This window comes from Acanthamoeba castellanii (assembly GCF_000313135.1).
Source record: "Acanthamoeba castellanii str. Neff unplaced genomic scaffold scf7180000084599, whole genome shotgun sequence".
Taxonomy (NCBI): domain Eukaryota; phylum Discosea; order Longamoebia; family Acanthamoebidae; genus Acanthamoeba; species Acanthamoeba castellanii.
In genome coordinates, this window is record NW_004457442.1 from 646,459 (window position 1) to 673,325 (window position 26,867).

At 60.4% G+C, this 26,867-nt stretch overlaps 9 protein-coding genes across 9 annotated transcripts; 3 read left to right on the forward strand and 6 right to left on the reverse strand.

Annotated features, from left to right (window-relative positions):
• Positions 1–60: 60 nt before the first annotated feature.
• ACA1_060330 (leucine rich repeat domain containing protein) lies at positions 61–2,442 on the reverse strand (the record flags this gene model as incomplete). The annotated part of the gene is made up of 7 exons (XM_004339271.1): positions 61–256; positions 509–620; positions 813–1,022; positions 1,201–1,275; positions 1,385–1,578; positions 1,757–1,858; positions 2,006–2,442. 7 exons carry the CDS (start codon positions 2,440–2,442, stop codon positions 61–63), a joined length of 1,326 nt encoding a protein of 441 aa, XP_004339319.1.
• A 381-nt stretch (positions 2,443–2,823) lies between these two features.
• On the forward strand, positions 2,824–3,535 carry ACA1_060340 (uncharacterized protein; the record flags this gene model as incomplete). Its single annotated transcript, XM_004339272.1, has 3 exons — positions 2,824–3,117; positions 3,236–3,307; positions 3,413–3,535. The coding sequence occupies 3 exons, from the start codon at positions 2,824–2,826 to the stop codon at positions 3,533–3,535; spliced, it is 489 nt and encodes a 162-aa protein (XP_004339320.1).
• Positions 3,536–4,447: 912 nt separating this feature from the next.
• On the forward strand, positions 4,448–9,887 carry ACA1_060350 (Rho GTPase activating protein, putative; the record flags this gene model as incomplete). The annotated part of the gene is made up of 10 exons (XM_004339273.1): positions 4,448–4,477; positions 4,647–5,601; positions 5,805–5,869; positions 6,040–6,156; positions 6,255–6,339; positions 6,497–7,245; positions 7,396–7,503; positions 7,610–8,888; positions 9,020–9,100; positions 9,244–9,887. Coding segments are annotated over 10 exons (4,113 nt in total), but the record flags the coding sequence as incomplete, so codon positions are not given.
• A 2,341-nt stretch (positions 9,888–12,228) lies between these two features.
• On the reverse strand, positions 12,229–13,847 carry ACA1_060360 (uncharacterized protein; the record flags this gene model as incomplete). Its single annotated transcript, XM_004339274.1, has 8 exons — positions 12,229–12,242; positions 12,276–12,392; positions 12,461–12,494; positions 12,649–12,777; positions 12,897–12,997; positions 13,095–13,212; positions 13,318–13,429; positions 13,789–13,847. Coding segments are annotated over 8 exons (684 nt in total), but the record flags the coding sequence as incomplete, so codon positions are not given.
• An 850-nt stretch (positions 13,848–14,697) lies between these two features.
• Positions 14,698–16,416, reverse strand: ACA1_060370 (uncharacterized protein; the record flags this gene model as incomplete). Its single annotated transcript, XM_004339275.1, has 7 exons — positions 14,698–14,730; positions 14,830–14,945; positions 15,174–15,258; positions 15,345–15,400; positions 15,514–15,625; positions 15,739–15,828; positions 16,342–16,416. The coding sequence occupies 7 exons, from the start codon at positions 16,414–16,416 to the stop codon at positions 14,698–14,700; spliced, it is 567 nt and encodes a 188-aa protein (XP_004339323.1).
• Positions 16,417–16,520: 104 nt separating this feature from the next.
• On the reverse strand, positions 16,521–19,705 carry ACA1_060380 (uncharacterized protein; the record flags this gene model as incomplete). Its single annotated transcript, XM_004339276.1, has 11 exons — positions 16,521–16,663; positions 16,867–16,947; positions 17,024–17,231; positions 17,360–17,492; positions 17,576–17,986; positions 18,106–18,160; positions 18,318–18,414; positions 18,498–18,535; positions 18,788–18,966; positions 19,080–19,345; positions 19,421–19,705. 11 exons carry the CDS (start codon positions 19,703–19,705, stop codon positions 16,521–16,523), a joined length of 1,896 nt encoding a protein of 631 aa, XP_004339324.1.
• An 83-nt stretch (positions 19,706–19,788) lies between these two features.
• On the reverse strand, positions 19,789–22,870 carry ACA1_060390 (Kelch motif family protein, putative; the record flags this gene model as incomplete). Its single annotated transcript, XM_004339277.1, has 11 exons — positions 19,789–19,947; positions 20,017–20,349; positions 20,461–20,534; positions 20,694–20,819; positions 21,022–21,104; positions 21,279–21,354; positions 21,499–21,687; positions 21,895–22,041; positions 22,165–22,323; positions 22,474–22,638; positions 22,804–22,870. The coding sequence occupies 11 exons, from the start codon at positions 22,868–22,870 to the stop codon at positions 19,789–19,791; spliced, it is 1,578 nt and encodes a 525-aa protein (XP_004339325.1).
• A 487-nt stretch (positions 22,871–23,357) lies between these two features.
• On the forward strand, positions 23,358–26,307 carry ACA1_060400 (CRAL/TRIO domain containing protein; the record flags this gene model as incomplete). The annotated part of the gene is made up of 11 exons (XM_004339278.1): positions 23,358–23,459; positions 23,650–23,802; positions 23,937–24,090; positions 24,289–24,370; positions 24,749–24,816; positions 24,984–25,075; positions 25,164–25,292; positions 25,498–25,642; positions 25,748–25,854; positions 25,990–26,127; positions 26,251–26,307. 11 exons carry the CDS (start codon positions 23,358–23,360, stop codon positions 26,305–26,307), a joined length of 1,227 nt encoding a protein of 408 aa, XP_004339326.1.
• A 168-nt stretch (positions 26,308–26,475) lies between these two features.
• On the reverse strand, positions 26,476–26,797 carry ACA1_060410 (uncharacterized protein; the record flags this gene model as incomplete). The annotated part of the gene is made up of 2 exons (XM_004339279.1): positions 26,476–26,601; positions 26,690–26,797. 2 exons carry the CDS (start codon positions 26,795–26,797, stop codon positions 26,476–26,478), a joined length of 234 nt encoding a protein of 77 aa, XP_004339327.1.
• Between the last annotated feature and the right edge of the window lie 70 nt (positions 26,798–26,867).

Below are 26,867 nucleotides of genomic sequence, written 5' to 3' on the forward strand. Positions count from 1 at the left end.
TTCGTTGCGAATTCTGCCCCGGTGTGTCGTGCCACGGCGCTGTTGGGGGGAAGCGGGGTGTCAGGTGGCCCCGCGCGAAGAGACTATAATGGAGGACGACGACGAGCTCCACGACGACGGGGGCGAGACGGCGCCAGCAGCGGGCAAGTAGGAGGCGGAGGCGGAGGCGGAGAGGAGGTCGAAGCAGGCCTCGCACACGCGCACTGGCGAGCTGAAGTAGAGCTGGGGGATGGGCAGCCGCTTGAACGTGCACTTGCTGCAGAACACCCACCCGCACAGCCGACAGTGGTGCTGCAGCACACGATCCGCCCACCAGTCGTATATGTCGTGTATGTCGTGTGTGCATGGCCGTGTGGCGTGTGGCGTGTGGCGTGTGGCGTGTGGCGTGTGGCGTGTAAGAACAGAGAACGATTAGAGTCTGAAAGGGATCGAATGAGAGGAGTGAAGGTAGTAGTAATGAAGCACCCGTCGCGTGAGTTTAGAGAAAGCAGAGGAGCAGTGTCGACACGAGTCGACCGTGTCGTCGGGCACCCAGTGGGCGGTGGTGGAGGCGGGGTCGCACTGGGCCTCGAGTCGGCCGAGCTCCAGCAGGTAGTGCTGGATCAGCACCGATGTGCCCCCTGAGATCAAAACACACACACACACACACACACACACACACGACACAAACACACACGGGACACACGACACACATGACACACAGTCCGCCCGCCTTCAGCCGTGGGAAAGGGGCACGCACGCACGCTGCACCCCTTGCGCGCGATCATGGCGTGCACGGTTGGGGGAAGAGGGGAGGGAGGAGAGGGGCACACCGGTGAGCAGCTCCTTGGGGACTTGGAAGAACTGGTTGGCGCGGAAACAGCGCAGTGACTTGAAGCTGAACATACAGAGCGGGAGCGCGGTGATCTGCATGTTGTTGTAGATGGAGAGGTACTCCAGGTTGCTGAGCTGGCTCAGTTCCGTGGGCAGCGTGCTCAGGTGGTTATCCTCCACGGAGAGCCACGCCAACGCCCGCAGCGAACCTGCGCCCAGCACCAGCCACCACGCGGGTTGATTAACCCACCGCCAGACGACCTACGGCGCCCATCTACGCAAGAGCGCGCGGTAGCAGCCAGCATGGGGCGTAACAAACCGCCCCATGCAACAGGCAGGCAGATTTGGGGGGGGGTCGATTGTGTGCGAAAGGCGGCCGCGTGGTACCGATTTCCTTGGGGAGAGCCGTGAACTTGTTGTGGTCCAGCGAGAGCCACACCAGACTCTGGAGCTTGACGATCTCTGAACAGACCCATCACGGGTCAGGCGTGGCGGTGGCGAGCTTCTTATTCAGCGCAGCGTGGCAGCAGCAGCAGCAGGGGCGGCGTGGCGGAGGGGCTGGGGAGGATACCGGGAGGGAGGGAGGTGAGGTGGTTCTTGTTGAGGAAGAGGCGCGTGAGGTTGTGGAGCTGCCCCATCTCAGGCGGCAGACTTGTCAATTGGTTACTGTACAGCTGCAGGCTATCGAGCAGACCGAGACGGCCCACCTCAGCAGGCAGCGACGTGAGCGCATTACGCTCGAGGTTGAGCTCCTCCAGGCTCCCCCTGCCCATCGCCAGGACACGCACACACACACACACACACACACACACACACACACACAGCCGGGCACGAATGCACAACGTTCCGTTGGGGGGCGGGGGGGGGGCGGTGGTGGTGAGTGCACGACCGCCAACGGAGGCAAGAACAAATTTGGGGGGGGATTGGGGGGGGGGTTGCACACGACAGGGCCGCAATGTCCGAGGGCAGGTTGACGATGCCCAGCTCTTCGAGCGAGAGGGACGAGGCCCCTCGCACCGACGCCTCTTCGATGGCGCGCTTGACTCTGCGCCACGGACACACAACGCACGACATGCACGCACGTACACGTGCACGTGCACGTACAGGTACAGGTACAGGTACACGACACAACACACAGTACGTAGGTGCATGCCCAGCAGCGGCGGCGGTGGCGGCAGGGAGGAGGCGGTACCGGTCCATGATGGCGAGGTCCTGGGCCGGCGCTGTGCCTGAGGAGAACGTGGGCCGGCCCCCGCTCACCTCGATGAGGCCGCCTTGCGTCAACTTGCGCTCCTGCGGCCTGGCCTGCTGCTGCTGCTGCTGGTCCTCGCGCGTGGCCGCATTCGCGCTGGCGGGGACTGCTCGAGTCACCGCGGCCGCGGCTGCCGCTGCCGCCGTCGCTGCCGCAGTGCCGAGGGAGAGGGGGGCCTCGCCACGTGACGCTGGAGGCTGGGGCAGCAGCAGCGGCAGCGGCAGCGGCTGCTGGGAGGTGCTGCTCTCCTCTCTCCCGTCGTCGTCGTCGTGGTGGTGGTGGTGGGTTGTTTCCTCTTCCTCTTCTTCTTCGTGCCTCTCGCCGCCATCGTCGTTGCCATGGCCGGCCGCGTTGGGGAACACCACCGGCGACGGCATTGCTGCTGCTGCTGCTGCCGGGGCGGGCGCTGCTGCCCCTTCTGCCCCTTCTGCCCCCTCCCTGCTGGCGGCGGCGGCGGCGTGGTGCGGCTGGGGCTGGTGGCGGCGTGCCCCGCTCAGGATGGACACTCGCCGCGACCCCCGCCCGTGCGCCTCCTCGCCGCTCGCCGAGGGGGTGGAGGTTCCTACCCACGACGCCATTTATTACTGCGTTTAGAAAAATGTGGTGTTTTATCTCTTATTCCGCCTCTTCTGTTGTTCCACAAGAGAAATTTCGTGTCTCATTTATTAATTAACACTTTACCAAACGTTTGGGGGGGGTAGAAAACGTACCGCAAAACCGGCCCAGCAGGCGCAGCAGCGTGAGACTAGCACTTAGAAATGGCGGAGGCGCCGGCGGCACCACCACCGGCACCAGAGAGAAGGAAAGGAGAGGACGGCGGCGGGCTGCGCGCCCTCGTGGGGGAGGGGCAGGTGGCGGCCCACCAGGCTGGTGGCGGAGGAGGGGCGTCCATCGCGGTCCTCTTCCCCCTCCCCGTGCCTGCCGCCGAGGCCGAGGCGAAGGGCGGCGGCGGCGGCGGAACGCCCCCACCAGCGGCGGCAGCAGGCGCGGGCTCGGGGGCGGGACTGCCCCGGCTGCGCCTCGCGGAGCTCCACGCCGACCTCCTCGCCCACGTACGTGCCTCCTCACCCCCCCCCCATATTTTCTTTTGCATTTTTTGGCCTCAAACGGTTTTTTCCCTGCCCTCGCAAACGACCTGACGCCCAAGGCGGGGTGTTGCCTCCCTCCCAGGCTGAAGAGGCGCAGCTCAAGGCGGAGAGGCTGGCCGAGGAGGAGAAGCGCCTGCTCGCGTGGATAGAACAGGTCGGTCTTCTGTTCCTCCCCAAATCTGTTTTTCTTCCGGCGGGGGGGGCACATGTTAAAAGGGGGGGGGTTCCGGGACCACCGGTGGGGGGGAGGAGACAACAGGTGACGGAGGCAGGGCTGGGGCATCATGACGGGGACCTGCTCAAGGCTCTCCGCTCTGGTGAAGTGCTTGTGCGGTACGGCTACCTGCTGCTGCTGCTGCTGCTGCTGCAACTAGCAGAGTAGTAGTGGTAGTAGCTACTTCTTACTTCTACTACTGCTACTATAACAAAGCTGCCTTGGATGACAGCTTAGCGTCCATAAAAGAAATGCCGGCGGCGTGATGGTGGCTGGCTGGCTGGCTGGCTGGTGGCTGACATGTGCACTGGTGCGCAGACTGGCCAACCGAATCAAGCCAGGGATCGTGCCCTCGTGTCATGCGGCCCCTGCGTCACCCGCCCCGCCCTCTCGCCAGGCGGTCCTCGAGATGGCATGCCTCCTCGCCCCCCGATACTCGCCCAATCTCTGTGTTCGTTCCATTTTGCAGGCGCCAGGCCACGGCCAATCGAGCGCTCACGTTCCCCCTTTTTGTTGGCTGCTGCTGCTGCTTGCTGCGTGACATATCGCCGTCATCATCGGTGTCGTCTACGTGTGTTCGCGTCCGCTGCTCGCACGCACACATCTAGGAGAACATCCGGCAGTACGTGCGCGCGTGCTGGGTGCTGGGCATGCCCACAGCCGATCTCTTCGCCCCCGCCGACCTCTACTACTCCCGACACCGTTCCCTGGTACCACCCACCAGCCACCACTTTCCCTTCCTCCAATTCTTTCTCCCGCCGCTTCTCTTCTCGAAACGGCCAAGGCAAACGCTTCGGCATGCGCGAAGGACGACGAAAGAAGAATGGATGATGAAGAGGGCGGGGGGGGGGGAGGAGGAGAGAGAGAGAGAGAGAGTGAAGAGAGCGAGAGAGCGAGAAGCAGCTTCTTTGCTTTTTCTTCCTCGCTCATGACTTCCAACCAACCAACCAACCAACCAACCAACCGCGCGGCAGGTCGGACGCAACCTGCAGGCCCTGGCCCAACTTGCCGCCGCTCTTCCCACCTACGTGGGTCCTCTTCCGCCAGCGCCCTTCTCCTCCGGCCGCACGCCCCGCCGCATGTCGGTGGTCGCCCAGGACGCCGGCGGGGGTACGACGCGACCCTTGCACCCTTCCTCTTCTTCCTCTTCCTCTTCCGCTTCTTCTTCTTCTTCGCCCGTTTCACACCTGACGATGACGACGACACAGTGAGACCATCTCGAATGGGGCAAAAGGTCTTTGCATGGCTAACCTGTGCGTGGTGGTGGCGTGGTGAGCAGAGAGCGTTGGGGAGAGAAGCGCGCGTTCATCGTCGCCGTCATCTTCTTCTTCTTCTCCGAGGGAGGCCAGCGAGGGTTCGCGGGTGCGGCCAAATGCGGATGGAGAGGAGAAGAAGGGGAAGGACGGGTGAGGAGGAGGACGGCGAGGAGGAGGAGGAGGAGGAGGGAGGGGACCCGCATCGGCTGGCGAGGGGGCTGCGAGAAGCGCGAAAGGCTCTCCGGCAGCTGCGGAGGGAAAACGCGGAGCTGCGTGCACTGCGCGCCGAGGAGCGACAGCAAGCGAGCGAGGCGCAGTACGGGGAGGCGGAGAAGAAGCAGCTCATGAAGACCATCCGGCTGCTGGCCAAGGAGAGACGTACGTCCCAGCACGTCATGAACCTCACCAAGTTCAAGGCCGAAATGCGCGCCCTCGAGCTCGAAGCCGAGCTCCACCAGGAGAGGACCCTTAGACGTCGTGCCGAAACCCAGGCCCTCTCCCACCACGCCCACCATGCCCACCACGCCCACGCCCACGACGACGACGACCAGGCACCGGAGATGGCCACCTCCGGTGGGATCGCCGGGGAGAGCCCGATCGAGGATCATCCTGGTGGCCACCCTCCGGACGGCAAAGCTCCCCTCGGCGTCGGCGGCGGCACCGGCGGCAGCGCCACGGAAGACCACTCGGACCTCGCTCGCAGACTTGAGCGGGAGCTGGCGCAGGAGCGGCAAGAGAAGCACGAACTCAGGCAGCTGTACGGCAAACGGATCGCCGAACTCGAAGCGCTCGTGGAGCGCCTCCAGGAAGAGGGCAAGCCGGCCTCAGCACACAAGCGGCAGGATCGCATCAACCACCACAGCACGGACGTTGACGATGTTGACGACGAGATGGACGCCCTCCACTCCTCGCTCGAGATGTCGCGCGCTGTTTCCCGAGAACACGGCCTCGCCCTCATCTGCCCTCCACCAGGAGTTGGTGCGCCCCCACCACCATCTCCTTCTCTGCCCACGGTCGTGCGCGGGTTCCGCTTCAACCCCCCCCCACCAATCCCCCTTTATCCTGCTGCTGCTGCTGCTGCAACTGTTGCCCCCAACGGACGGAAGGGGCCTTAACGCTCCTCTCCTCTCCTCTCCTCTCACCGTTCTGCTGCTGCTGCTGCTGCTGCTGGGTGCGTGCAGAGGGAGGGGCATCGCACGCCGTGAATCCGGTGGTCGTGCAGGCCATGAATCACACCCTCTCCCGAGTACGGCCGTCGCCTCATCACGATTCTTCCCCCCCCCTGCACGCCTGCACGCCATTCTTCTTTTTGCTTCCCCCCCCTTGCGTGCTTACACCGGGTTCGTGCGTGCGTGCGTGCGTGCGTGCGTGCGTGCGTGCGTGCGTGCGTGCGGTGTGTCGTGTGTGTTGTTTTAGCTTCTGCATTCGTCTCGGTTGGTGTCCTGGCGGGACGTGGCCGAATTCAGTGCGGTGCTCAAGTCCGACCTCGGCCGTCGCCAATTTGCCAATTCCCTGACCGCTTTTGTGCGCAAAGTACGCCTCGCAACCCAGTGCTCATTCGTTCGTTCCTGCTTCGAGAGCTGTGGGTGGGTGGTCGTCACTCAGCGGCACATCTGCGTGGTCTCGTACAGCTGAGCGTTACCTGTCTTTCGAAACCCTCCTTCGATCTGTTGGTGAACATCTGCCGCACTATGACAGAGGAGATGCATCGCGCCAGTCCCACTTCCCAGTATGCCATACCTCCCGCCCGCCCGCCCGCCCGCCCATCCGTGTGTCGTGTGTGTGTGTCGTGTGTCGTGTCGTGTGGTGTGTGCGGTGGTTCGTGTGCGTGTGAGTCATAGGCGTGCGTCTCCCACTCTATTCCCTTCCGCAGCTGACGCTGATGTGGTGCTGCGGCATAGGGAGTGGGTGACGGCGAGCGAGCTGATGCGGGTGGCGGAGAGGGTGTGCTACCGGGAGCAGAAGAAGAAGGGCAGGGCGGTGGATGTGCATCTGCTGCACTTCCTCAAGGCGAGTCCGGTGTGGTGCAGCCGAGCGCTTTGGGAAGCCAACTTCTGGGACACGCTGGCGAGGCTGCAGCAGCAGCAGCAGCAGGAGGAGGAGCTCGCGACCGCAGCAGGCGACGCCTCCGAGTCCTCCCACACTCGCTCGCGCTCGGAGAGCGAAGCAGCAGGGCGAGGGGGTGGGGCGGAGAAGGCGCAACAGGTGGCGGGGAGCAACAAGATCATGAGCAAGGAGCGGTCGGCCCGCACCATGCTGGGCATCTTTGGTGGCATGATGAGCAAGCAGAACGACAAGCTTGGTGACCGCACTTCGCGGAACGACTCGGCCAAGCCGGCCTCCCGCGACGACGAGCCGGCCTCCCGCGAACTTGCCCCCCTCAAGGACCCCCGGAAGAAGCTGCACGACCAACGAGAGGAGTGGGAAGTGAGCGGCGACATGGCCATCGTCAGTCTAGGCGACAAGGAGGCCAGAGCGGAGCAGGCCCTCTTCGTCGCCGCTCTGCAACGCGTGGGCGAGCAGATGGTCGACTGGGACCTGCCCTCGCCCTTCCTCCACGACGCCCTCTCCGCTCTCTGCCGCCTCTTCTCCCTCCCCGCCTCCGCCTACAACGACCTCCTGGTTCTTTTCTTCCCCGCCACGGCACACCCACACCCACCCACCCACACCCACCCACACCCGCACATGTGTGACGGTGCTCAGTCTCCCGAACTAACCCTGTGGCCGTGCCTTGGCTTGCGTGCCTTGTCGTGTGTGCCTTGTCGTGCGCAGCAACATGTGCACCTCTACGTGGACGACCCCACGCGCAAAAAGGAGGAGAAACGAATGCTCAAGCGCACCAAAGCCGAGGACGACCGTCGGAAGAAAGAGGAGGACAAGGTACGCACCTCTTCCCTACCCCGTACCTGCACCTGCGCCTGCACGTCTCACGGAAAACGTCGTGTGTCGTGTTGGGTCGTGTTGGGTCGTGTTGGATCGTGTGTAGGAGAACGAGCGGCTGCAAAAGCAGTGGAAGGAAGAGGAGAGGCGGACCAAGGGGCTGAAGGGCGCGGAGGAGCGGTATGGCGGGGCCGAGGCTCGCGGGGGAGGAGGAGATGAGGGGAGCGGCGATGGCAGAGGACGAGATGAACACGGCAGCTCGTCGTCGTCGTCGTCGGGAGCGTCGCTCGTCTCGGGCAAGTCGCGGGGCAAATCGTTCCGCAAGCGGAAGGACAAGAAGGAGGAGGCCGTCGGCAGCAGTGGTAGGGGGAAGGAGAAGGCTCTCAAGAAACAACAAGCTGCTGCGAGGGAGAGCCCGGCACCGGCTGACGACACCACGCCGCCTGCTGCTGCTGCCGCCGGCGGTGACGGCGGTGACCTCGGTGGCGGTGACCTCAGTGGCGGTGCCGCCGTGGCGACCACGGAGGGCTGCGGACCGGGGGGCGACGTAGTGGGGGGCATCCTCAAGCTCTCGGGGAACAGCCGCAAGGCGCGCAAGGGCGGCGACAAGAAGCCCCTCTCAGGGGGCACCAAGATCACCTTCGCCCCACGTGTGGAGACAGCCACCGCCACCACCAGCACCACCAGCACCACCAGCACCAGCACCACCAGCACCAGCAGCACCACCAACACTCCGACCAACCCCCACCACCAGCACCACCACCGCCGCCATGACCATCTTGACCCCGAGCAAACCCCCGAGGACGGCCCAGGCGATACCATAGACAGCCAAAAGAACATCGGCGAGCCGGTGGCGGCGCAGATGGATCCTCTGGGCCAGCACGCAAGCAAAGAAGACGACGACGACCACGAGGAGGAGGAGGAGCAGGCAGCGGCGGCAGGGGCAGGGTTGACCAGCCAGCAGCAGCAGCGCAAAGGGAAGGGCCATTCGCGAAGTCGGAGCGTGGGAACCTTCATTCCAAGCCTCTCGCTCAACCCGTTCCTGCGTCGCGACGAGGACGATGCCGGCGGCGGCAAGGTGGACCATGGCCGCAGCTTCCCATCACTGCTGTCGCCTCGACGAATCATTGCATCACGCGATCGCGACAGGGAGCTCGAGCGGGAGAAGGAGAAGCGAGAGAAGGAGCTGCGAACCTTCCTGGGCCACAACTACGGTATCCTCGCCTCGCCTCACGACAAAAAGAGGCCCGCCGCCGCCGCCGACGACGACCCTGATGACGCCCGACGACGCGTCTTTCACGTGCCCCTCCGCACGCTGCTCCAGCGGGACGGGACCCCCCTTCCTCGCCTCGCCGCCGACGCCATCAGTGCCCTTCACCGCGAAGGTAAACAGCCTTTCCAATAACCCCCCCCCCACCACCGCTTATTATTTAATTCTCCGCCCTTCCTTTTGTAAGCGCCCACCCTCACGCACCCACCACCACATGTCCACCATGCGCGCGTGTTGACGTTTCAGAGGCGTTGACCACCGTGGGGATCTTCCGAGTCACCAGCGCGCAGTCAGAGATCGACGACCTGGTGTCCCTCCTCGATGCCGGTACGTGTCTCTTGCCAAAGAGGAAACTCGGGGCGGAGTGTCACGTGTCTCTCTCTCTCTCTCTCACCACACACACACACGACACACACACACACGATACACACACACACACGACATCGCAGGCGGAGTTGTAGACTGGGCAGGCGTGAGCGTGCACACGGTTGCGTCTCTACTCAAGCGCTTCCTCAAGTGTCTGCCAGAGCCGCTGTTGTCGTGGCAGTTGTACCCGCGCTTCCTGTCGGTAGCCAGCCTTGGCGATCCGGTGGAGAGGTTGCGCGAGCTGCGGGTGCTCGTCAATCTTCTGCCGACAGAGAACAGGTCGCTGCTGGGCGACCTCACCCGGCTGCTGGTCGACATTGCTTCCCGAGCGGCTGTCAACAAGATGAACGCCACCAATCTCGCCACAGTCATTGGGCCGACCCTGCTCTACTCCCAGCCGGACTCGGAGGAGGCTAGCTCTGACTCTCTCCTGGGCAACATGAACGCAGCCAACCTCGTCGTGGAGAGCATTATCGCCTTCCACGCCGAGCTCTTCGGTACGCCCGCACGCGAGCCAAACAGCACGAGCGTGCCACAGCCCACGGACGATGCCACCACGCGCAACACCCTGCCCGCAGACGCCGCCGGTCGCCAGGAGGTCAAAGGCGGAGGATCAACTGACGCCGCCCGTGAGCTTCCAGGTCTCAACGAAACTGCCGTCTCTCGCCTGCGCAGTGTACGGGATCAGTGGCGTAAACGGGAAACTAGCTCAGGTGAGCGACTGGCCACAAAGTCGAAGGACGTGTAATTTCAGTAGGAACAAAAGTTCGGCGTACTCCTGGCGGAGTTATTTTTAAAGTTGCACGGAGGTTGACTTTATTAAAAAAAAAAATATAATAATGAAGTCTCGTGTCGCGTGCGGAGTTTTGACTTAGAAATTTTTGCGCTCAACGCCACGCAAGAAAGATCACTCGTTTTCTCGCTTGCCTTGTAAGCTCTTGGCCTCCCGTTTCGTTCAAAATGCGCCGCAGAGGACGGGCTTCAAGATGTAATAGGATTCAGACCTCTAGGATGCCTCATTGGTCCGCTAGGACCAAGCCATTTTTACTTGTAAATTGTCATGTCGCAGTTTTTTTTGACGTCCACACAACCGAGAGCACTGTTTTTCTCGCTTGCCTTGATAGCTGGCAGCTTGGAAATTATTGTCCAATTGAACCATGGGCAACAAGATGGCGCACGATTCAGGGCGCTAGAATGCGCTGTTCTGTTCCCCTCCGCCTTTGAAGCCTTTAAGTATGTGTAGAGAAGTGGAAAGATGTATTCGATATGGTGAAAGAGTACAAAGCTTTAAGAATAGTCTTTGTGTGTTTTTATAAGTGTGGTTGGTGGTCTATACGACGGTCGGGATGTCGGACTTCAGGAGTTCATGGACTTCGGACTTGGTAGTTCTGCGGATCCTGTGTAGTCCAACATAGTATTCTATTCATCGCTCAGTTATTTTGCTATGTCTACACTTATTATTTGCGGCGGTTATTTTTATTCCCAATTCCACTCTTTTGGTTAGTGTTCTTTCTTCTTGGGGGATGCAACGAAAACGCATAACACTCGTTAAACGCGTTTAACTAGTTTAACTAGTAAAACTGATTAAACTCGTTTAACGACCTGCCCACTCATTGAACGGGTGGGCCACTCGTGAAACGAGTAGAGAACGTGTGAAACGAGTAGAGAACGTGTGAAACGAGTAGAAACCGCGTGGAACGAGTAAAGCCCGCTAGAACGGGTAAAAAATGCGTAAATAACGAGTAAAACGAGTAAATAACGAGTTAAAGGAGTAAAAAAACGCATCCCCTTGGGGATGCAACCGAAACCGAGTGATACGAATTGCACGCGTAACGTGTAAAACTAGTAGGGGGATGGCTTGTTTTCGCGGACATCGCGGGCCGGCGACTCATCCCCTAGCTCACGCAAAGAACGAACACACATGAAATTCGATGATGGTTGAAGGAAAACTCACCAGCCTTGAAAGCTCAGGGTAGGAGTGGTGCCAAAATCACTTCGTCAGGCGATGCGCCTCAGGGGGAGCAGTGTGAGGATGGTGAGACAAGCCATTGCGGTGTTGCACTCACCTCTGTCGTGCCTTTCCTACTCTCACTCTATGACACGTCAGCATGACGTGTCTACGTATTTTCGTACTTCCTTTATTCTGTATTTTCCCACGGAAATAGATTGTTCTCTTTTCTCCCGTACTACGAATTAGATGTCGTGGGTCCCGTTCCACTGGGCGTAGACGACACGGCCACGCGCATCGTTCCTCACACCTGCAACATGCGGAGCTCACACGTTTAGTCGTCCTTGTAAGTCGTTAAACTAGTAAAACTACTAGTAACACTCGTAAAACTAGTTTTACCCGTTTTCGTTGCATCCCCTTGCTCGTCTCTGTACTGGTTCCGCATATTGGTATTGGCACTTGAGTCTCCGCGGGTAGTCGCGGCATCCGCGATGTCCGCAGGTAGTCACAATGTCCGCAATGGCCGCGGTTGACTCATCTCCCGAGTTATCACGGTTTACTCTTTTTCTTGGCATTCCCCATCGCACAACGCCGCAGCTCGTGAGTGCCAAGGTGCGTTCAGTGCCGCACCACACTACAGCACCTGTAGCTTACGCGTAGCTTACGCGCGACCCACGCGTGGTCAACACGTGTAAAGTGTGCTACGGGTTCTAAGCGTGCTACGCGTTTTCGGACGCAGGTCCCTAGAGGGCTGAGTCCTATCACATCTTGAAGCCCGTCCTCTGCGGCGCATTTTGAACGAAACGGGAGGTCAAGAGCTCACAAGGCAAGCGAGAAAACGAGCTATCTTTCTTGCGTGGCTTGAGCGCAAAAATTTTCAAGTCAAAACTCCGCACCGAGAATAATATTTTTATTTTCGTTTTTATAACAACCTACGTGACGTGTTCGGAAAAATCCGGGGTGTTGGACAAAATGCGGGGACGGTGCGACCATTATTTAGCTCTTGCGCCATAGAAACCAGGCCAGCCAGAAGGAGAGTACAAAGAGCATACACAGGAAACAAAAGACCAGAACACCCACTGGTGTAGCCAGTGTGCGCAGCCTTGAGATTGGCAGGATTCCGTGGTCTCCTCCTGTGTAGCTAGAGATGAGATGCTGCTGCTATAACGCCATTTGGACAGGCCGTACCTATGGGGCTGCCCTTAAGGTAGCGGCAGTGGAGGGCATAGAGAAATTGCACAAGTGGGGCAAATTCATGGGAGGACACTGGTGGTGGGATGGCCTCCTCCAGATTGTTGCCAATCCCTGTGGTTAGTTAGAATGCGGTCAAAACATCATCTGGAGGAGCCTGTATCCGTAGGGTAGGATCATACCACGGGGCATGAAGCGGACATCGAGGGGTGACCACTTCCGAGCAGCAAAGACGCGGCGGGTTCGTGGGCGAGGGGTAGCCAAGTGGCTTTTTGGCGGCTGCGGAAGGGTTTCAACCTGGCCATCCACCACTCTGGGTGTAAGTAAGGGAAGGAGGGAGGGCAGGCAGGCGAAGGGTTCGAACAGGTACCTCAAAGATCAATTTTAGCTGTTCCACGAGCTTGAGGATGCGTGTCTTGAGATCTGTTTCGCCAGCAGGCTTTTCGGTGTCGCCCTGGCCTGTAGGAGGCACAACCTCCACCACCTCCTCACTGGCATCCTGATGTAAACCGAAGGGAGAGAAGGGCCGTAAATATTTAGATAGAAATCTCTAGATAATTTCTGCACAATCAAAGAGGCGAAGGGCAGCACCGCGAGAGATGTAAGGGTAGCGATTACGGTGTCGCGGTCGCCCTGCGTGCTATCGGCAGGACGATAGAACACGGGAGAATAGTCGGCAAGTTGCTTGCAGATCATAGCGCAATGCTGGCGCAGCCGCTCTGCAGCATCGCGACGATATTTGAGCTCAAGATACTCAGCTCACTCGTTCGGGGACGCACGTCACGCCGCAGGTGGCTTTGGGGGGGGGGGACGCACGTTCGAGCTGCTGGGCTTGGCTGCTTGGGGCAAAGATGTTCTGCTGAAGCCGCACGATCGTTTCCTCCCCCTCTTTGATGACACTCATGAGCTGTCCATTGCTCAGTGTAGCCACCACCTGCACCGGAGGAGAAAGGGAGAGGCGGAGAGGGGTTGAGATGGATGGAGTTTGGCGGAGAATTGGCCAGCAAGGAGGGAGCAGCGGGATCGCGACAACACGCACCTTTTCGTACTGGCGGAGGTCAGCCACGGCGAGGAAATCCAAGTACTTGGATGTCAGGAGACGATAGGCCAGGTGGGAAAAGAACCCCAGGTTGGCGAACACGTACGCTCGCCTACACACACACACACACATTACATGACATTGCATGACATGACATACCAGATCACATGTACGGGATGGAGAAGACGTCAGTGCGAGGTCGTGTGGGAAGAGGCATGCAAGGCTGCTACCATTTTTTAGCAAAATCCTGTGCCGATTGCGTGGGCACCATGCCTGGCGGTTGCACGTATGCAAGCCATATCTCGACCACCTGCGCGAGGGGAGGTGGAAAAGAAGGCGGAGTACCAGTATCGGCGATTAGTCCACCAACATTGACGTTCGGGCAAAGAACGCTCCGTCGTGCGCCCATCCAGAATAGAAGGGGAGGGGAGATATCTAACTACCCAAGAGAAGGGAGGACCGCCACCGGACCAGCGGCTGATGGAGGCATCGAGGAATCTCCACAAGGGCTTCTGGAGCAGCTGCAAGCTCTGAGCACACCGCCGCCACCGCCACCGCCACCAATTGTGGAAACGGCGCATTGTCAGCTGCGCGTAGAGCGAAGGTTCACCACCCACCCAACAAAGGAAAGGAGGCGGGCAGTGCGCTCAGGTGTGTTCGAGTACCTCGGTCATGGTGACCGGTGCTTCCGCCGCGGTGTTCCTCTCATAGGCACCAGCACCTGCGCCACCGGGAGATCTGTCTCGATAGGCTGCGGCACGCGCGATTTTCGCCCCTCTTTCAGTAACCCCTCCTCCTCCTCCTCCTCCTCCTCCTCCTCCACCTCCTCCCTCTTCGAGCGTCGAGAGGGGGAAGGGAATACATAGATTTGTGGCGGGCATGTGCAGTCACACTCACGTGCGTTGCACGGCCCACGACACACGAATATGATATGATATGATAAAATATGAGATACGGACCGTAGGGGCTGGTGTAGGGAGTGCGAGTCGGGGTACCCGCTCCATACGGGGTTCCTCCGGCAGAGTGCACCAGCAAAGGCGGGAGACTAGTCGAGGCCTCCACTGCAGCGGAGACCAGATGACGCACGAGTGCATGCATCCCCGCCAGCATGGGCGATGTAGGCTGGCCCCATCCATCAACCCACGCAGCCCGAGGCGGCACCTCACGCTCTGGTTAGCGAGGTGCCACCACCACCACCTCGGCGAATACAACTGGACGGAGACAAGAGAAGAGTACCTGGCGCTCACCAGAGTCATTGTTGTGCGGAAGCCACATCTCGATGAAAGTGTGCAAAAACGATTTCGCCACCCGGCGCCCCCTGTTCTGTTGTGTGTGGGGTCCCGGCGAGGTGTCTCTGGTGGGTCCCATGTCAACCACGGACTAACGGTTAGAAGTGGCCACCAGATCGATCGGCTGGCGTCCGTAGATTGCCACATCTCATCGGCAAGAGGAAGGGGCGCGGTACCGGAGGCCTGGTGAGGGGCTGGCAAGAAGGGCGGAGTGAGTGCGAACCCCGGCAGGAGAGGGCGGCGCCGAGTGCGGAACGACAGCTGAACTGCTGGGAAAGCACATCTGCAGATACTGCCCAAAGAGGCGCTGGTAGAGTTGCTGCTGCTCCTGGCTAGCCCCTGCACTACCCCCCTCACCCGGGGAGAGGGGGCGGGCGTTATTACATTACCGTGCCTTTTCGCGCTGCTCTGCTCCCACACCTCGCCGGGCAGTGGAGGATGGAGGTGTGTGTGTGTGTGTGTGTGTGAGAGAGAGAGAGAGAGAGAAGCGGGCGCGGGCGTGGTCTACCACCCAAAATGCAGGAAAGGAAGGCAAGCAGAGGTGTCAAGCGGGGAGAGGAGAGAGACCAGCAGCCTTCTCGGGTTCGGCTGAGAAGCGGGGCAGGTAGGTGCTCATTCGGCCCCTGTCGTCGGGCTGTGCTTTGCCCCTTGCCTGTACCGCCGTCGTTGTTGCACTGTGAGGATGAACGGTAGGCTGGACGAGAAAAAGAAACACGACATCGCGTCACAATCGCTTACCTGTATGCCCCGTGTCGCCAGGAACGCAAAGCTGACCATATAGAACTCAAACAAGTCTGCCCGAACGCCGCACGACCAACAGCACGACACACAAGAGTGAGTGAGAGTCAACTAAGGGACAGCATGCGGTGGTGAGAAGAAGAAGAAAGAAAGGGCGAAGAGTAAGTACTGAGGGGAATGGTTGAAATGGCAGCGCCCTGTACGTGGCTGGGAATCTTGGACTGGAAGAAGGGCGAGGCGATGGTCGGATCGTTGGCCTTGATGCCCTTCTGCACCGACGGCTGTCGCGAAAATAAAGAGAAAGAGTGAGCCAGCCCAGCCCAGAGCGGGAAGAGTCCAACAAGAGCCCACATTCCCGGGAGGAGGGGAGGAGGGGCCTGGCCTCTAAGATTACCGGCAGCAGAGAGACTGGGACAGCGACTTTGCGATTGTCGTCGACCGACTTGAGGAGATGGGCGAATAGGTCGCTGTTGGGGCTCAGCAGCTTTCCCCCACCATCCATCGCCCACCACGGACGGAAGTGAGATGACCGTGCAGCGTGTGTGTGTGTGTGTGTGAGAGAGAGAAAGGGAGAGAGAGAGAGAGAGACGTGACGAGCGAGTGAGGGGTTCCGAGGGTGCACCCCTTTGATGGGACAGTACCTGGCACAAAGCCTCGATGTCCTGCTTCCCGCATGCTTCAGCGAACCAGTTCGACCTGCTGCTCACACATGCGTTGGCCGTGCGCGCACGTAGATGTGTAAGCATGGCGAAGGGCAAGAGTGTGACAACGACACAGTAATCTGTGGGGTAGTGCCTTGAGTCGAGGCCGAAGATGTGCTGGGGCAGCAAGCCCAAAAATTGATGAAGCTGCAGCGAGTTGCCCTCGTACTCGCGGACGCTCAACCTGACAAACTCACACTAGTGTGCGTTCAGACGGATCGGTCTTGGGATTCGGGCTTGAGATTATCATCACGGACGGCCATGGCAGAGAACCGGGTCCGCCAAGCCAAGGGTACCTTGTCTCGAATGGTCTGGCGGGCAATGAGATCAGATGCCACCTTCTTGGGAGTAGGGGTGGGGTGGCCGGCCATCTCGACCCAAAAGGATGTGGATGACACGCAGAAAAAACAAACAAAGAAAACACAAAAAAAAACGTAGTTCCAAAAAAAGGACTGTACAGACGTGACGAGCATCATCACATGTCGAAAAAGAGGGGATCGTCCTCGGTGGTCTCGCGAGACGACTGCTTGTTGCCGGGAGCCCGCTTTCGCGCGTCGCCCAGGTCGATACTCAAGCGACGGAGTGAGCGGCTGAGCGTCTCCAGGTCTTCCGTTCCCTCTGCCCCAAGGCTCCGCAGTTCATCAGCAAAGCTTGCCACCTGGGTCGACCGACACACGGCGCACACGCGCGCTGCTGCATGAGTGGATCGATCGCGGGTGGGGTGGGGTGGGGTGGGGTGGGGTGGGGTGGGGTGGGGTGGGGTGGGGTGGGGTGGGGTGGGGTGGGGTGGGGTGGGTGGGGTGATGGGGATCATTGGATACGTGCCATATTCTTGGACTGAGAGAACATCTTCAGGTCTGGCGGGTGCGCACACGACTCCAGGAAGGAGCTCACCTCAATTTCTGGCCGGAGAGAACCGCACGCGTGAGTGGACCACAACACAATTCCAAGACGTTGGCGGGGGACGGGTTGCGGCACCTTGCGTGGCGACGGAAAAGGCGGGCTGGGAGGCGGGCAGCTTGGTGTAGAGGAGGCCGGGTATCTCTCCAACATCTTCTGCTGAGGACGACGGTGGCAAAAGAGTGGGGAATATCGACTCGCTGTAGCTTCCCGACGTCTCCAGCGAACGCGACGCCGACGATCCCGCGCCCTCCCACGGGGACGAACCGCTGTCCTCGACGAAGGGCTGTGGGAAGCAAGAGAGGGAGGAGGGAGGGGGGACACAACACATACGACACACAGTCGGCAATTAATCAGTCACACCGTCGCAGAACTAACGAGGGAGCGATTCTATACGGTGATGGCCTGCGGTACGAAGCCGGGAGAGGAGCGTGGAAAGTGCTGCTGCTGCTGCTGCTGCTGCAGAAAGAAGTCCCGTGTGAATGGAGGCGTGGAGAAGTTGAAAAAGTTGGCGTTGCCCTTTCCCGCGCTGCCAACCGCGGCAGTCCTGCACATCCCTCTCCAATCAGTTGTGTAGACACCGCGTGGTGGGTGCGTGGTGAGAGAGCAGAGGAGCAGAGGTTGTCGTACCCCCGGGTCGACAGACCACCACCACCACCACCACCGGCGCTCGTGCTGGGGCTTACGAGACCGCCACCGGAGAAGACAGGGGGGCTCATCATCTTGGGCGGGCTGGTGCTTGTGCCGAGCATCGCGAGCGCCCCGATATCGAGGTGGTCGTCGTCTCCCCCGCCCCTACCCCCTCTTGGCTGGCCTGAGGCGCCAGCGCCGCGGATGGGAATAGAAGCTGAAGAAGGAAGATTAGCCCGGCCTGCAGGCGGTAGAGCCGGGGCCATGACGGGTGGCGTGGCATGGCCCCCCAGTGAGGTGATCGGTGGCTGCATGCCGGGCGACGAAGAGGGCAGGAACACGGGCAGCGACGTTGCTCGCTCCAGTGACTTGCGATCGCGAGCAGACCGATCCGAGATGTCCGTTGCACCCCTGCCGCACGCACGCACGCGACACACATACACACGCAGGACGTTGAGTCGTGCGGCACACCAGCGACGAGCGAGTGAGGGAGAAAAAAGTCAAGCGGCAAAGAGAGGAGAGAGGAGTACCGTGGCGAGGAGGTTGCGCTCTCCTCCTTCCTCCTCGTAGGACTCACCCCCGGCGCTGCAGATCGGATTGGGATGGGGCGCACGAGGATTCATGAGAGAGGCTCATGGGACCATAATTCACAATAATTCACAATAATGATAATAATAATAGCGGCTTTATAAGATAATAATAATAATAATAATACAGGGTCAGGGCAGGGATAATAGGGTACCTCCAACAGTGGACGGTTCACCGCGAGCAGCAGACTGCTCAGAGGGGGAGGGCGCGTAGTCGCTGATCACAAAAGGCTCGATCTTCAGGGCTTGGAACTGGGTTGCAGCAACGCAATGTGAGTGAGTGTGAGTGTGAGTGAGCGAGTGAGCGAGCGAGGGGAAAAGGACATAAAGAGCACCTTGAAGGAGGGCAGGTTGGTGGCATACTCGACTGAGACTGCGAAGGTACCCGTCCGGCTCACCACGGAGGAAAACGGCAATGATTGCTTGCCAGCAGTGCCCGCCCACTCACAACGTGACGGGCTGGCAAGCGATGGCATACCTACGCCACCGCCACGAACCCATTTGTCAATCAATGAAATGAAAGAAGGGGATACGACGCAAGCACGCGCATCACGCCACGGAGAGATAGTCCCCAACCGCGAAGGGAAAAACGAAAGAGCGAGAGCGAGAGGGAGAGGGAGAGTACTGAGGGAAGCACAGGCGGATGGGTAGAGGGCGTAGTCGATAGAAAACGAGGTGGGCTGCTTGCGGCGCAGACGGACGAGCTTGTGAGCCGGCAGGGCGCGGACTACGCTCCCGACGGACCGCAACACCATCGCCGTCTTCTTCACGTTGATGGTGTTGTGTCGTGCCTCTCCGTTCGGCCTGCAGCAACGAACGACTTGGTTATCAGCGCACATGCATGCGCATCGCACACGACACACACACGACACACAAAGCGGGCACCAGCCTAGGAGGAGGAGGAGGAGGAGGAGTACTTGGCATTGAAGGAAAGCACCCAGCGCTCCAAGAGGAAGGGCTGGCTAGTTGCCAGGTCCCGGCGCAGCTGCTGCTGGTGCTGCTGTGGTGGTGGTGGTTGTTGTGAGGTGCCGCGGCTGCGGCTAGGTGGGTCCGAACTGGGCAGCTGGGCAAAGATATCGAGAGTGAGGTCGATGGCACTTCGTCTCTCGTTTCGCTTCCAGTCTCGCCAAAAGTGCGCGAGGTCTTCGTCCACCGCCCACAAGCAGTCCAGGTAGTAGTTCAACTGTGCGTGTTCCCCATCACCAGAGCCAACCGGTTAGCCCCCCCCCTAAAAGAAACGCCAACAACCAACTTGTACCCAGGTGCTGGCTTCTGGTGAGTAGACATCGGGACGGTGGTGGGGCGAAGAGGAAGGAGCGGGGTCGTGGCCGCCCAAGCGCTGAGAGCGTGCTTGGATGATGACTTGCGCAAAGGTGCGGAATGTATTGGTCACAATATCCTCCAGGGTGTTCTTCGCAGCAGCTCCCGAGGATGGGGCGACAGGCTTCAAGGGGTCGGCACCCTCTTCTGATACTGGGGCGCTAGTACCTCCTCGTCCTGTAAGGGATGAAGGATTCAGGCTCTGGCTTCTTTCTCTCCTCATCATCACCCCACGTTGCTTTTGAGTAGAAGAAAAGAAGAAAAGAAAAGAAAATGCGGGAGGGAAGAAAACATGTTTTTGCTTGTTTAGTTTGGTAAAACGGTTGGCTTGGGCAGCTGCTTCTTTTTCTTGCGAGGCAGAATGCCCCGTTGGCGCAGCACCTTCTGTGCGTCTTTGCTTAGCCCTCGCAAACGTTGGTGCCACTCATGGCGGCGCTGCTGTTGGGCGTCATCACTGCCGCCCACCTTCACCTGAGTTAGCGCACCGTGGTGTGTATGCAGAGCGGCATTGGTGGTGGTGGCGGTGGGTGGCACCTCGATCATGTCCTGCCGGTCAGCAATCCAATCGACGGCGTAGCGGAGCAGCGCAGAGCCATGGTGGAGGATGGCGAGTTCCAAGAGGGGCAGCACATTGTTCTCCTCCATCACGTCCCGCCCTATCACCATCTCGCATGTTGCCTTGAGGCCATCGAGCATGTAGTAGTCGGCCACGACGAACAGCCGAACCGCAACATGCACTGGTGGTGGTACCGACGATGACGAAGACGATGACGCCGCAGCTGGGCATGGTGCCGAGGAGGACGACGACGAGGAGGACGAGGACGAAGAAGAAGAAGTGATGGGAGGGGGTGGAGGCGTCTGCGAGACCTGTGTGAGCACCGTGCTGGTGAGCTGCTGAAGTTGCACGGTACCGCAGTAGATGTACTCCAGGAGGAGGAGAAACAGCTCTGGCGTGAGATGGGGGTCGTCAAGAATGACCTCCTCTTGGGCTGCCTCCCGCATGCCGCAGCCGAGCATTGCACGGAATCGGTCGCAACGCGCATACAACACACCTGTGCGCACCACCAGCCACCAGCCACCACCAGCCACCACCAGCACCACCAGCACCACCCGCACCACCAGCCACATGGGGTATTAGTTGACTAGAGTGAAGGCCAAGTGGGGGGGGGGCTGGTGCGCGCGTGGGGAGAGCGTCGGCGGCCGACACGCACATTTGTGGGCGAAGAACTTGTGGCCGTGGACCAGGAAGGAGATGTCGCTGAACAACTCGCTGTTGAAGAGCATTCGAAAGTCCCCAGCCACGCGCCTGCTCGCCAGCACTCGCCCTTCCACCTTTTCTGCTCTCGCGCGGAGAGAGGAGAGGGGAGGGTTGGTTGGCCATATATACACAGCGGGCAGAAGTGCCCACACAACTCCAGAAAGACGCCAGCGGCCGCCAGCAGGCGTTGCATCAGATATACCAGTGGGGTATCGACGTAGAGAGGAGGGGTGTAGAAAAATGGCTACGGAGAAATATGTGGATACAGTAGTGGGGTGTACCGAAGCAATACCGCACGACGTCGTTGCTGTTGAGGGCGGTGATGCCGCCAAAGAGATACCAGAGGCCCTTATAGAGCACGGCACTGTGTGCGGAACCACAGAGGAACCGCGGGCGGAGGCGCAAGAGTGACGACGTGCCGACGCCGCCGCGTGCAACCAACCGAGGGAAGAAGAACGGCGAAGAGACGGTGGGAGTGGGTCAGCAAACCACCCCCCCCCTCCACCCACCCCCACCGTTTACGGCCGCACCGCCGCACCTGTGAAAGTGCCTCGCCGGCGGAAGCTCGTCGCCCTCGCCTACGAAAGGCGTTACCTTTTCCCATCGGTCGTGCTCTGCGGTGGGCGGGGAGGAGGAGGAGGAGGAGGCTGGGTGAGCAGCAGCAGCAGCAGCAGCAGCAGCAGCCAGGCGTGGGCGAGGGGATGCTGGCGGGGGACCCAATGTTGGTGGAGGGGAGGAGGAGGAGGAGGAGGAGGTACGGAGGCTGTAGCGGTAGAGGGAGCAGAACCTGCTGCCGGTGGTGGTCGTGGTCGTGGTCGTGGTGGCCTTGTGCTGCTTGCCCTTCTGCTCCCTCCCACCGCAGACGTACAGGTGGCCCTTCCACCCCGTCATGCTGTGGCCCCGCAGTGCCGGCGCATCACTCGAGAGCCGCGTCCACACCCCCGTGCCTGGTGTGGGCAGCCATCACCCACCACCCTCCGAGGGAGATGAGGCATACATTACATTACATTACATACATCTCGAGATTTTGATGCGCACGGGGGGGGGGGGCACGCAGAGGGAGAGAGAGAACAGAAAAGAAAAGACACAGAACAGAACCCGAAAGGAGTTGAAGAGAAAAGGAAACATGAAGGTGTCAAGGCTAAGGCAGGTACCAAAGTCGTATTCGAAGAGATCGCCGTGGAAGACGCGACTGTACCCGCCACCCACGTACATCCGGCCCTCGTACACCGTGGCTGCGTGCAGGTGCCGCGGCGAGGGGCACGAGCCATGCGGCTCTATCAGCTCCCACGTGCTCGTTTCTGCCAGATGATCCACCCTCTTCAGAATCTTACAGACCACACGGCGCACGGCGCACGGCACGCACGGCACACGGCACACGGACGCCTGGCACGGGATTGACATGAGAGGGTGCGTGCACGTACTGAATGTGAAGCGCCACAGTTCAGCGGAGTAGGTGCCGGCGAAGCCGCCAAAGACGTAGAGAGCACCCTCGTGGCACACCCCCGTGTGACCCCACCGAGGACTCGGCAGCGAGCCGCTCCTCTCCGCCAGCGCCGCCACCTTGGTCCACCACTTGTCTCCTGTGTCACGACGTGGCACCACGGCCCATGACAGCACATATATATATATATATATAAATAAATAAATAGAAAGGCGGCGTGTCGCGCACACTACAAAAAGAGAGACTCCGCGGCGGGGGGGCACAGCAAGCGCGGTGGGGGGGTGTTTACGGAAGGCGAAGCGATGGAGGTCGTTGAGTTCTGCGTTGCCCTTGGCGCGGGAGATGCCCCCGAACACGTACATGGAGTCCGCGTGCACCACGGCCACGTGCGAATGCCGACCCACCGGCGAGCACGAGCGCCCTGCCGCCAGCACGCACTCCCACTTGTGCTCCTCTGCGCGCACCCCGCCGGCAAATGCACGCACGCACGCACGCACGCACGCACGCCACATGACATGCCACACGTCGTGGTCTGTGGGCGGGTGGACCAGAGCAGATCGTAGTCGTAGAGTCGTAGGGTCGTGTGGGGGTGGAGAAGTCGAGGGCGGGGTGTAGGTACCCAGGGAGAAGCGATGGGTGTCGTTGTAGTAGGTGGAGCTGCTGCCGTAGCCCCCGAACACCCACATGGCCCCCTCGTACTCCACGGCGGTGTGCACGTGACGCGCCCCAGGCACCACCCCGCGCACCGCCACCGCCTGCCACTCCCCAGCTGGGGTTGGTGTTGTTGGGATTATTTAATAATAATATAATAATAATAATAATATTAGAATCAGATGTTTGAGGGGCAAGCTTGGTAATTTACATTTACATTGGTAAGGGGAGGAGTTACATTGGTAAGGGGAGGTGTTATACCTTCACCTGCTACGGGTGCCTCCATCATGAAAGATTGGGGTGGTGTTCACGCCCCGCCGGTCACGTGACCGGTAGAACTTGGGCGCGTGCCGCACGAATTCAGAGGGAAAACCGGGGTGGGCCAACGCGTAACGTGCCAACACTCCGGCCCACAGGCACGGACTCTTCCAACTGGCCCTCAAAGGCACACCACGCACACTTCACCTGCACCCCCTCCCCCATTTCGACTCGAAGACCTCAAGAGTTGGAGATTAGATCATCATGATCGGAAAGACTCGGAAAGATAAAAAAGAGAAGGGCAAGGAGAAGGGAGGCAAGTCCTCCTCCAGAGAGCACAAGCCCGTCCCCTCGCCGCGAGATGACGTACACGCCATGGCCCATCCTCTGCTGCCTTATTTCTATTTATTTATTTATTTATTTTTATCTCCCTTATCCAAAAAGTTTTCTTTTTTGTGGCCCATATTTTTTATTTATGTAAGTATTTTTTTTTCACGTACACGACAAAAGAAAAAGTAACAGCTGAAGCCCATTGGGGGTACCGGTCGTCGTACAGGTGCTGGCGGCGGTGGCTGCGTTGCGGGCCAAGGTGGAGGAAGAGGGGCTCAAGGTGGACTACGAGATACACGACGAGTGGCGCCTGGCGGGCTTTGTGAAGGGCGCCGGCCTCGACGTCGACAAGGCCTTCCTCAACTTCACCCACTCTCTCGTACCGCCACACCACCGCTGCCCCAGCCTTCGAGGAGCATCTCCCTCCCTCCTTGCTGTCCGCTCATTTCCCCGATGTCGTGTGCGTCGTGTGTGTGTCGTGTGTCGTGTGCGTGCGTGCGCGACCAATGCAAGAAAATGCGGGCGGAATGTGGAGCCGACACGGTATTGGAGACGGCGCCAAAGACCAACAAGAACTTCCCGCTGGTGCTCAAGTACTGGCCTGGCCACTACCACAAGCACGACAAGGACGGCTGCCCCGTCTACTACGAACGCCTCGGCGCCGTCGGTACGTGTGCGCCTATAACTATACTGCTCCTTCTTGTTTCTTTGTTCTTTGTTCTTGTTCTTGTTCCTCTTCCTCTTCCTCTTCCTCCTCCTCCTCCTCTTATGTTCCCTCCCCCAATCCACGCCATGGGTTGGTGGGGTGGTTATATTGTTTGACAAACCGGATCTTGGGCGTTGCGTTGCGACGTGCTGCGAACAGACGTGCGCGGGCTGTTGAACACGGTGCCCGGCGAGGATCTCTTCAACGTGCACGTCTACCAGCAGGAGCAGTCGCGCGCCCTGTACCTCCCCCCTCTCGGCAGCGGCGGCCACCACCACTGCAGCTACCGCGCCACCGTCACCACCAGGTGCTGGTGGCTGGTGGCTGGTGGCTGGTGGCTGGTGGCTGGTGGCTGGTGGCTGGTGGCTGGTGGCTGGTGGCTGGTGGCTGGTGGCTGGTGGCTGGTGGCTGGTGGCTGGTGGCTGGTGGCTGGTGGCTGGTGGCTGGTGGCTGGTGGCTGGTGGCCTGGTGGCTGGTGCTGGTGGCCTGGTGGCTGGTGGCTGGTGGCTGGTGGCTGGTGGCTGGTGGCTGGTGGCTGGTGGCTGGTGGTGCTCATCCCTCCTCTCCCGCGGCGGCGGGCCGTTGGTTGGGGTTGGGGTTGGGTTGGGGGGGGGAGCAGGAAGGCACAGCTGAGCAAGGAGCACAACCGGTCGATGTACCTGTGCATCTTCGTGCAGGACCTCTCCGGTACGGGCGCCACTACCACACCACCCTCCCCAGTGGCTGCCCCCAACCACACTGCTGGCGGGCGCTGGCGCGGGTCGACCACCACCGAATCTGCGCAGGCACGCCTGGCTCACGTATCGGGGGGCGGGGCGCTGCTGCGGGGGCGCACATGGGCGGGGCGGGTGCAGGGCTCTCGATGAACCACCTGTACACGCCGGCCTTCGACCTCTTCAAAAAAATCCTGGGCTTCGACCAGAGCAACTACCCCGATTCTCTTAAGGTACCTCTTGACCTTTTCTACATTCTTACATACGTATTGATGCAATCGTGTGCTTCGTGTGTGCTTCGTGTGTGTCGTGTGTGGCCAGTCGTATTACGTGATCAACTCGCCCGCGTGCCTCAAGATGATGTACTCGCTGATCAAGCCCCTTCTGGACCCCAACACCCGCAAGAAGGTGCACATCCTTGGCAGCAACTACCGGGACACCCTCCTCGAGGTACACACCGCCACCAGCCGCCGCTGCCGCCCAACGCGGCTGTGCGAGTGGCTGCCGTCAGGACTGCCTCCTTCCGTTCTTCTCGCTTCTTTGGTCGGACTGATTTCTTACTCGCCGCCGCCGCCGCCGCCGCCGCCGCCGCCACCACTACGGTCCCCTGTGCGTCACCGTCGCCGTCGCCGTCGTCATCGTCGTGTGGCCCCAGGTGATCGACGAGGAGCACCTGCCGGCTGAGTACGGCGGGGAGTGTGCGTGCGAGGGCGGCTGCATCCCGGGCGGCGGCAAGTTCGTGGACCTCAAGGACGACGGCACCACCTACAACCCCGCCGAGGTGTCCATTGGCCGGAAAGGTGTGCCCCCTTCCCTCCCCGGTTGGGTTTGGGTTTGGATTTGGGTTTGTTTTTCTCATGAGAACCTATGCCTCGGCCCGTGATGTATGTGTGTGTGTGTGGCAGACAAGCACGAGGTCAAGCTGACGGTGGCCCAGGGAGCGACGCTCTCATGGGAGTTCACTGTAAAGAGCCACGACGTGGGCTTCGGGGTCTTCTTCGGGGAGGGCAAAGTACGCCCCCCCCCCGGCATCCCCTTTTCTTTTTCTCTTCCCGGGTTGGGAAAGGGCCGCGTGCTCGCGTGGCTGACCGTGACTTGGCACGTGTGATGTGGTCACTACTACGTGTGATGTGATCACGTGTCGCAGGAGCGGGAGGCATTGGTGGCGATAGAGAAGCACCACGGCACGCGCAAGGGCAAGCTCACGGCGGAGAAGGCCGGCACGTACTGGCTTGTGTGGGACAACACCTACTCCATCCTCAAGGGCAAGAGCGTGGAATACCAGGTACAATACCCCCCCCCCAAACCTTGCCCCATGCTCTCTCGTCTGCGCGTTCTATTGGAATCGCATGCCAGAAGATGTCCTTCCTCACCACCGTCCCACCCATCCACCGTCTCTATGGTGCAGGCCTTCATCAACGCCGACACCGACGACGACGACGACGACGACGACGCTGTGGAGTGAACGGCGGTCCCTTCAGTTCGCCCGGCGATGTGCGTGTTGTGTTGGGCCATCATCGATCGTGGCGTGGGTGGTGGTTATTTTTCCAGCTCTGTACAGCCACCCGCTGGCGAAACGTTGCCCCCCTCTCACCACCACGCTCGCAGGCTTCCACGTGCACCGGGGGGGGGGCTACGGGCGTGTGGGGAAAGAGAAGCCATCCGTGGCGGGAGGGCTCAAGGGGCGCAACCAGCGCCGCCAGCCGCCGTCGCCCATGACCTGCCGCATGTTCTCCTCCCGGCCCAGGTCGTACCGGTTCTGTAGGATATAGTCAGCTGCGCCGCCAATGGAGAGGCGTGAAGAGGAGATGAAGGGAGGCAGAGAGGGGTGGTGATGGTGGTGGTACCGAGGCTAATGTCCGCCCCTGGCGTCTGCTGCTGCGGCGGGGTCCAAGCGCGATTTGCTCGATGGTGGTGGCGTTCTCGGTCATGTTGACGTACATGTGGCCCGTCATCATCGCGATGTGGGCTGTCGCCGCCAGGCTGAGCCACCAGTTCCCGAACAACAGCGCACCCTCCCTGTGC